The sequence below is a fragment of the Gracilinanus agilis genome, chromosome 5 (assembly GCF_016433145.1).
Source record: "Gracilinanus agilis isolate LMUSP501 chromosome 5, AgileGrace, whole genome shotgun sequence".
Taxonomy (NCBI): Eukaryota; Metazoa; Chordata; class Mammalia; order Didelphimorphia; family Didelphidae; genus Gracilinanus; species Gracilinanus agilis.
In genome coordinates this window covers 283,784,666-283,793,764 of record NC_058134.1, presented here as the reverse complement: position 1 = coordinate 283,793,764, position 9,099 = coordinate 283,784,666, and the positions used below count along the sequence as shown (strand labels likewise).

The window sequence follows — 9,099 nt, the reverse complement described above, 5'->3', positions numbered from 1 at the left end:
AGGAAGGAAGGAAGGAAGGAAGGAAGGAAGGAAGGAAGGAAGGAAGGAAGGGAGGGAGGAAGGGAGGAAGGGAGGGAAGAAGAAAGGGAGGAAGGAAGGAAGGAAGGAGGAAGGGAGGAAGGAGGGAAGAAAGGAGGGAAGGAGAGAGTTAGAAGAGCCTCAGGTTTCTCCAAAAAGACAGTCTGGCATTGAGTACAGCCAATCACTTGCATTGGAGTCCAAGGACCTGGATTAAAATCCCTTCTCAGACACTTCTGCCTGCGGGACCTCAGAAAAGTCCCTTGTGCCTTAGTTTCCCTTTCTGTAATAACAATTATAGCTAACATTTATTGAGTGCTTTAAGTTTTTCAAAATGTTTTACATAGACTATTACACCGAATTCTTACCACAAACCTATTAGGTAGGTACTATTGTTATCTCTGTTTTACAGATGAAGAAACTAAAACAGGCAGAGGTTGAATGACTTGCCCAGGGACATAGGTAGCAAATGTGCAAGGTTGGATTTGAACTCAGGTCTTCCTGACTCCGAATCCAGTGCTCTATCCACTTCAGCACCTAACCACCTCTAGACAAGCAGATGGGCCCCAAAACTGACCCCTATTCCCTGACCCAACTCTTACCACAAGGACTTCAGTCACAAATATCTCCACTCAAAGAGTATAAAACATATGTTCTCCCTTGACTCAGTAGTGTTAATTTGAAAGAACCGCTTGTTCCCAACACCTGTTCCTAAATGCCCCACCCCCTCCACAGCCAGGGTTCCTTTGCCAAGTTTGCCCCCTTTCTCTGACCTAATTTGTTCCCTACAAGATGCCAAAAATGCTGGGGTGAAGGCAACAGGTGCCCACAGCTGGCACGGAGAGGCTGTCCGGATGTCCCGTTCCAGGAGACTCATTTTGGTCCCACTAAGCTAAGTTATTACATCAATAACCACCTCCCCCAAATTCCCCAGGATTTTGCCCGTCATCTCTAATGTTTCCAGTTGCGCTCAGGGTGAAGTGAGGAAAGAGACAGAATGGTTTCTCTGTTTCTCTGCAAACTCCACTCTCCCTCTCATGGCCCTTCCCTTCTTCTCTCTCGTTCCCCTCATTCCAGTGGTCCCTCCACCCCATTCTCCTTTCTCCTCCCCCATTACAACAACATTCTCTTTCCACATCCCTCTGCATTCTCCCCATCTTCCTTTATCTCCTCACCCCATCTTTCTCTACTCCCTTTTCTCATCTCCCCATTTCCCCTCCCCTCCTTCTACCCTCACACTCCCCACCACTGCTCCCGCTTTCCCAGCTATGACTTTTTTGGCCCAACAATTTTCCATAGTCACAGCCAAAGCTCTGGCCCCAAGGGAGAGTTATGCTGGGAATGGAGGATGCCTGAGCCCCCTGGGGCAAACCAACAAGAAGGCCAAGAGTGGGAGTGTGTGGGTAGGCTCGGGAGCTGGAGGAGACAAAGAGGGAAAAATAAAACAAGCGCATCTGGCCACCAATTGAGGAGGTAAAGCCAGGGTTGGGGGAAACTTTGTTTTCTTCGATTCTTTTAAGGTCTTCTGGCTCCTTGCTCTACCTCCCATCCTAGTAGTAATCATTTCCCACCCATTCACCCCCCTTTCCCATGACCGAGGCCAATGACCATGGTGAGCTGTGTGACTCCTGGGCAAGTCACTTAACCTCATTGCCTGGCCCTTATTGCTCTTTTTTTTATTTTAAACCCTTATCTTCTGTCTTAGAATCAATATTCTCTGTTAGTTCCAAGGCAGAAGGATGGTAGGGGCTAGACAATGGGGTTAAGTGACTTGCCCAGGGTCACACAACTAGGAAGTATCTGAGGCCATATTTGAACCCAGGACCTCCCATCTCTAGGCCTGCCTCTCAATCCACTGAGCCACCCAGCACAGCTGCCCCTTACTGCTTTTCTGCCTTAGAACCAATACACAGGATTAATTCTAACATAGAAGGTAAGGGCTTAAAAAAAAAAAAAAACATACTTTTCCTTCTCAGCAGTAAGGGGCTAGACAATTAGAGTTCAGGGACTTGCCCAGGGTCACATAAGTAGGAAGTAAGTATCTGAGACCATATTTGAACCCAGATCCTCCTAACTCCAAGCTCTCTAACCACTGAACCTCGTTGCCCCAGGGCAGTAAAACTTTTAAGGGAACTGAGAGTCAAGAGAAGGGGGCCCTAGGAATATTGTGGAAGGATAACGTGGCTCCGTGTCAGCGTTACAGTGGCTGAAAGCCCCTGCAATGTTTAGCATGCTCACATAATACTAATAATGATGCCTAGCATGGCTGATGGAGCACTTTACAGAGGAGGCTCCGGTCTTTGTGTTACATGCAGCACTTAGCCCGGTTCTCTGTACACAATAAGTGCTCAATAAACATTGGGAGAATGGATGGATGGATAGATGGGGGACAGGCACATGGGCAAGTCAATATAGATTAAAGCCTCAGCAGCCTCCAGACAGTGGCCAAATGCACCCAGCAGACACCTGGGAGCCCCTCAGCTGTATACACACGCTGAGTCCAGGTTGCTGGAACTAAGACCAGAATTTGCACAGGGCCAGGCTTATGTGAGGAGGGGATGGGAAAAAATCTGTCCTTTAGGTTACTCTGGGAACAGAAAAACTAAGTGTCCAGATGGGCCCAGCCCCATGGGAGAAAAAGGGAAAAGAGAGAGTTGGAGTAATGGAGAAGAGATTCTCAAAGGGCACAGGCATGGACACAAGAACTTGGGCCTCACGATTCTCTGGGCTTTCTTGGCATCCCTCCAGCTCATGATCCTCAGCCTTGACTGAGGTTTCTGGGCTCTTCCCTCCTCCCTCACAAACTTCCCAGTCCCTGATCCTCTCCAACATCCAGATGGAACAGTAGCTGCAGTAGCAGTCACTGGTAGGAGAAAAAAAGGAAGAAATACTCTCAGAATTTGGAAAGAATAGGAAGGTCAGGGGCAGCATGAACTGAGGGACGTTTGTCCATGTGAACCTCCATACTTCCAGGACACCACCACAGAAGGGCTGGGATTGATACAGTTCTCGGGGGTGAGGGAGAGGCAGAAGCATCTTTCTGCATATTCTCTCAGATATAAGGGGCTCAAGTTTGAAGGGAGTTCCTCTGTAGGTCTTTCAGGCTAGGGAGAGTCTTTGAAGTCTCCTCTATGAGTTCTCTCAGTCTAGAGGTTCTCTAGATCTAGGGTACTCTCCTCTATGGGTTCTCTCAGCACAGAGAGTTTCTTCTGTGAAATATCTTCTCTAGGATCCCCCAATCCAAAGGTTCCATCAGTCTGGGTGGCTTCTCTCTGGGAAAGTCTTTTCTAGGGGCTCTCTCCCTCTAAAGATTCTCTTGGTCTGACGGGCTCCCTTCTATGAGGTCTCTTCTGTAGGGTTTCTCCTGTAAAGTCTCTCAATCTAGGAATTCCTTCATTGTGGGGGCTCCCTTCTGGGGGAATCTCTTAGCTCTTGGAGTGCTTCCCTCTGTGGGAAACTTCTCTCTAGATTCTCTCAGTCTAAGAATTCTCTTGGTCCAAGGGAGACTCCCATCTTGGGGGGGCTTTTCTGGGCAGGGGGGGTCTCCTAGTCCAAGATCTCCAGTCTGGAGCATTCTTCTATGAGCATCTCTCAGTCCAGGGGCTCCTAACTTTGGGGGAAGAAGGATGGAGAGAATGTTTGGAGGGCACAGAGGAAAGAAGCAATGCTGAAATTACACCTGGAAGAATTTCTGATATCTACCTATCTTGCCATTCGCTCAGTGACTAGATCTTTCTGTCAGAATGTGGAGGGGTCCACCAGATGAAGTAGAAGATAGCCCTGGCAGACTGCTCATCCACCAAATGCCTCCCCCGCCCCCAAGTCCAGCACACCCTAGGGGAAAGGGAAGGTCAAGCTCTGCCCTCTAAGTCAGTCCCCAGAATGACAATGCTGGGGGAGGGGGCTACAAAAGCTTGGGGGTGGGGGGACTAAGCTGGTAAAAATAACCTAGAATTTCCCTAGAAATAACTGTGTGCTCATCATGTCCTAAAAAGGTCTCCAAGTCTGGAAGACTTGGATATCTGGCAGACAGAGGAGTTAGAAAGCTCCATGGGAGAGAATGTGAGGGACTCCAAAAGAGGAGAACCACTCCTCACACATCACCTTATAAGAGTTTTAGTGCCATGACCTGCTCTCAAGGGAATAGAGGACAAGGAAAGAGTGACTAGCCAACCCCATCTGTAAGGGGAAAAGGCTGTACCTGCCAGTACTACCGCCCCAGCCCCTTCCGGAAGAATTGATTGACAGGTAGAGAAGAGAGACCCAGAGGACTGGCATTGATCATAGTAATGGGCTCAATATGCCTTGGGGGAGGCTCTGGAGTGTCGACTTGAAGCAAGACCCCAGCCCTGGGTAATCGGGAATAAACAGCATGAAAGACTAAAAAGGGAGGGTCCTGGTGCAGATAGATTTTTCCCCCTTTCTTATCTTTACCCCTCATGAAAGAACCCCCATTCACACATCGTAGCTAAAGAAATGTCCTCAGTATTCACAAATTACCCAGGAGTCCACCCTATACCTGATGGGGGCACTCTGGTCCTAAGAGAGATCTCTTGGGATCCGAAACTAACCTCGGCTCCCACCCACAATCTTCCTCCAGATAAGATTCTAGGATACTAAGAGTTCTTGAGGGAGAGGAGGGAGAAACAACAACACAGCATCCTTCCTGGGGGTCTAAAGGGAAGCTAAGGCTCAAATTACTTGGATCCCTTTTTTATAGCTCCTTCTTTTGAGACCCCGTTTGCCTGGACTATTGCCCACCCCAGCCGGAGCAATGAATCATAGCTTCCAACGCCTGTTCCATCCCTCCGCCTGCTCTACCCTAGCCAAGTGGTGCCAGGTCTCTATCTCATTTAAAAAACAAAAAACCTAGAAATAGACTCCATCATCTTCTCTCCTTTCCTCTCCTCTCCTCTCCTCCTCCCCCCACTCCCCCCGGCTCTGTCTCTCCCCCTCTCCCCTCTCCCTACCGGGACTGCTGGGGAGTTATTTCTGGTGTCTAACCTCTGTGCCTTCCACTGGAGTCTCAGCCCCTTCCCTCCTCCCCCCCCTGCACAGCCTGGCAGTGGTATGTCTCCTCCCCAGTGGAAACTTTGCTGGTGAGGACTGGGTCTCCAGCCCAATCACCCGTCCTAACGCTAGTAAGTTCGCTACTGGAATAATAGCACCCACTCTCGGAACGGAGGGAGGCGGGTCAGGAGGCTAATTAGCTCGTCAGAGGCAGGCTCAGAGGAAGACCCCAGGCTCCAGTCCTCAGATCCCGTACCAGTGGATAGCAGAGGAGTTAGGGGTCTAGGATAGGAGGGCGGGGCTCTGTCTAGAAGGCAGGATCCCAGGCCTTACGGCAAGATCAGAGCGCATGGGGGAGACTAGGGCTTAGGGCTGGGGGCATCCTAGAACAGCTGGAACTGGGTGACTCACCAGCTCTGGGGACGGGGACGGAGCTGCTGGTGCAGGGCCACAGAGAATCCGAAAAGGCTGCCAGGGTCGCCCTCCTTGCGCAGAGCACCCATCACGTCTAAGTTGAAGGCACCGGCCTCGGAGAGCAGCCACCCCAAGAGCAAGAAGATCCTGAGGCAGCAGAACTGGGGGCGGCGAGCTCCAGCCATGGGGACCTCTCAGAGCCCCAAAATCTTCGCCCTCCCCTCCCGTTGCCCGAACTTCCCCTGAGCTCTCTCGGGATCGCTCTCCCACGCCTCGCACTCCGGCTACCCCAAGTCTCCCGCCCCGCTCGGACTGCGGACAGCGCTGAGCCCCAACTCCGGCTCCCACTCCAAGCCCATCCCCGAGAGCACCGCCCCTCGCTCCTCCCCCAGCTCCTCCCCTCTATCCCAGCAGGTGGAAGAAGCCGCCAAGGATTCAGGGTCGGGGGCTACCCCGTTAGTCCCGCCTAGGGAGGGACTCAGCCGCGCCTTCCCCACCCCACCCCACCCCAGAGCCCCGGTGGCCGCCCCGCCTCTTCACCGCCCTCCGCTTAGAGAAAGCTCTTCTATGAATGCCGGCCTGGGGCGGGGGCGGCGCGCTGGAAGGGAGAGGGGGGAACCCGAGGGGAGGTAATGAGAATTGAGGAAAGGGAGTGGGGAGTGAGGGGGAGGAGGGGAGAGAAGGATGGAAGAAGGAGACACAAAAAAGAGAGAGAAGACGTAAAGGAAAAGGAAAGAGGATCCTCGAGGTCAGAATGTGACTTGACCCAGCACCTAGGCCTGTGGACGGATGCCGAGCACCCAGTGCCTTCCCTCCGTTCCCCTCTATCTCGCTAGAGCCCAACCTGAGGCAAAGGCTCTATGGGCTCCAACTTCTGCCTCCTCAGCTTTAGGGGAGCTGGAGGAGAAAAAGAAAAATTGAAGGGAAGGGAGAGAAGAAAGAACAGAGGAAATGTGGGGAAAGGGAGAGAGAAAGCTGAGCAGACAGCACGAGGGAAAGTCACTGGGTGAAAGAAGAGAGATTTCTGTTCAAGGCGCTAAGAGTGTGGAAAGAATGAGCGTGGGAGGAGGCGGAAGGTTAAGGAAGGGGAAGACCCGACTCTGTCCCCTCAGCTCTCCAGTGCCTGCCTCTGCCCATTTGGATTCAAGGGCACAGAGAGGAAAGGAGGAGCGTGCTAGGCTAACTCCAGACGGGCGCTTGGGTGGGGTTGCTCAGGGATTCCAAATGGGACCAGTGTGTCTGTCCTTCCACACTACTGGGACAAAGGCCCAGGCACATACTCCTGGAATAGGCCAAGGAGAAGAAAAGGGGTGGGGAAGAGAGACCAGGGAACATTTTCCAACTTCCCTTCTATATATAACTCAGCCAGCTAAGCACTAGGGCCAGGATAAGAGATAGGAAACAATTTAGAAGGTCCCAAACCTCCCCCCTTCCCTTTTTGGGTTCCTTCTCTCTCATCTGGTATGACTACTTGTGGCAGTCTGTCTTTTCCGTTTCCAGCATTTTTCTGATTGAACATAGACATAGAGAATGTCTCTTCTTTATCTTTGTCTCGTCTCTAAAATTGCTCTGATCTCTCTCATGTTTTCTTAATCTTTGTAGCCATCTCTTTGTCTCTCACTCCTCTTTCATAGTTCTTGTCTGCTCAGAAGGCTTTTCCTAAGGTCCCACTTCTGTCCTGTATCTTCTCTATCTCTCACCACCACCACCTTCTATGTGTCCTCCTCCATTTTCTCCAGGACCTTCCCCCAGACCAGATTTTTAACCTCTTCATCCCTGAGACCAGAGGATTAACTGCTGTGAGGACAGGTTTCCAAGGCTCCTAAACCTCAGCCCAGATCTCTAGATCCTAGACCTAGGACACACCTCATCATCCTTCCTGAAACACCAACCACTCCCTTAGCCAGCACCTGCATGATTTCTATTTCCTCTCACCCCCATTCCACCCACCAATTTCACCAAATCCCAGGGTTCAAGCACATGCCAAGAATCTTCTCCTGACTTCCCCAGTCCAAATATTTGGGAAGTCACCTCACCCAGCATAGTAAGATGAAGACAGAGAGAAGAGAGAAGCTTTCCCAGAATTAGCCTGACTATAAATAACCCTCAGACAGTCAGAGGAGGGAAGGCAAGGGGTGGAGGGAGAGTGGGGGGGGGGGGGTTAACAGACATCAGACCAAGCTGAGTATAAAATTAGACCCACAAATTTGTGCCTCTGAAGGGAAGTAAAGGGCTCTTGAATAAGGACTGAGAGGAATCACAGAGGAAACAGTAAAAGGAAGAAGAGAGTAAGGGGAAGCTGAGAACAGTGGGACATTTGGGCAAATGACCTACCTGTAAGATGCAGTCAAGTCTCTTATGTTTCTTAGTAAAGAGCCTGGAACCTTATTGAACAATAGGCCAATGTTGAACCATCCAGTACCAAACAGAGACTTTGGCCCTTTCTGGAGGAAGAGGGGGAAAGAGAGAGAGCAGAAACAGGAATGGGAGTTTTCTCAAATCTGCCTCCTACTCTTCCAACCTTCATGCCCTTCGCTATGTTGGACTCTCTACTATTCTCTTCCAGATCATCTTATTCTACCTCAAATTACTAACCTGAAATAAAGGCTATGGAATTTACTTTCCCCTCTACCTCATCTGAGAAGATAGCCTTGGAGCCTTTGTCCTAGAGGCCATCTCTTCCTTCCAAGTCCCCAACATATAAAATATACCTTCACCTCGAGTCTCCCCAGAATTGGAATGCCTCTGACTCCTGTCCAAAACTAAGGCCCGAGCCATGGCTGGGAAAGATAGAGGGGAAAGATAATCAGTGGAGAACCAGTCTGACCATTCCACACTAGCCCCCTCTAGCAAATACTACACTATCCCCCTCCTTTTAGGTTTCCCAGTTTGTAAGACTTCTTCTTCTCCTCTATACTCTGCATAAACTCCCAATACCTCATGCTCTCGTAATCTCTCCATCCTTACAAAGCAAATTACTCTTCCACCTAGCTCCATGCATTTGTTTGGTAACTTTGGAGCCTAGTAATGAGACTCTGCTTTTAAACAGAGGTAGAATGAATCCCAGAAAGAAAAAGAAATGAATAAAAGGAAGGGGGTTAGAGTCAAGGTCATTCATTTATCCTTAAAAAAGAAAGGATAAGGTCAGGAGAATAGTGAGAGCAGGCTTGTGTCCATCTTTCCCAAGTACTGACAAATGAAAATGGGCTGGCTTCACCCACGGCAAGAGAAGCTTAAATTAGACAGAATTTTAAAAATCAAGACTTAAGTGAGAAGGGCATAATTAAGAGGTAAGATGACATGGGAGAAAAGAGGAACAGAGAGGGGGCAGGTAGGAATACCCCCATCTTCTGGGCCCTCCTCTCCACCAGAGGAGAGCCCTAGATGGGACTGAGAATGAAGAATAGAGCTGGTTTGGTTCGCAGGCTCAGGGCACCATTTGCTTACCCAATTGTGAAACTGACAAAGTCATGCCAAGTAGGGAGAAGGAGCTTAAAATAAAAAAGAAGCCTGGCACTTCTCTCTGTCATGTTCTGCCAGACCCTCTCCTCTGAAAACACCCCAGGCCCTGGGAGAATAAGTAGTCCCTTCCCCCAGCCCTCTGCTTTCCCCCTCTCTTGGCCCTCCTAACTCCCTATTCCCACTCTTGTCAGTGAT

The 9,099-nt window shown here is 50.2% G+C and overlaps 1 protein-coding gene across 7 annotated transcripts in view; it reads right to left on the bottom strand.

Annotated features, from left to right (window-relative positions):
• Window positions 1-5,718, bottom strand: part of ITGA7 (integrin subunit alpha 7) — a 26,641-nt gene extending 20,923 nt beyond the window's left edge. For all 7 annotated transcript variants that reach the window (XM_044679356.1, XM_044679354.1, XM_044679360.1 and 4 more), the window contains exon 1: window positions 5,440-5,718. In XM_044679356.1, coding sequence (XP_044535291.1) covers window positions 5,440-5,627 — 188 coding nt within the window. In that variant the 5' untranslated portion in view covers window positions 5,628-5,718. The remainder of the gene's footprint in view (window positions 1-5,439) is intronic.
• Between the last annotated feature and the right edge of the window lie 3,381 nt (window positions 5,719-9,099).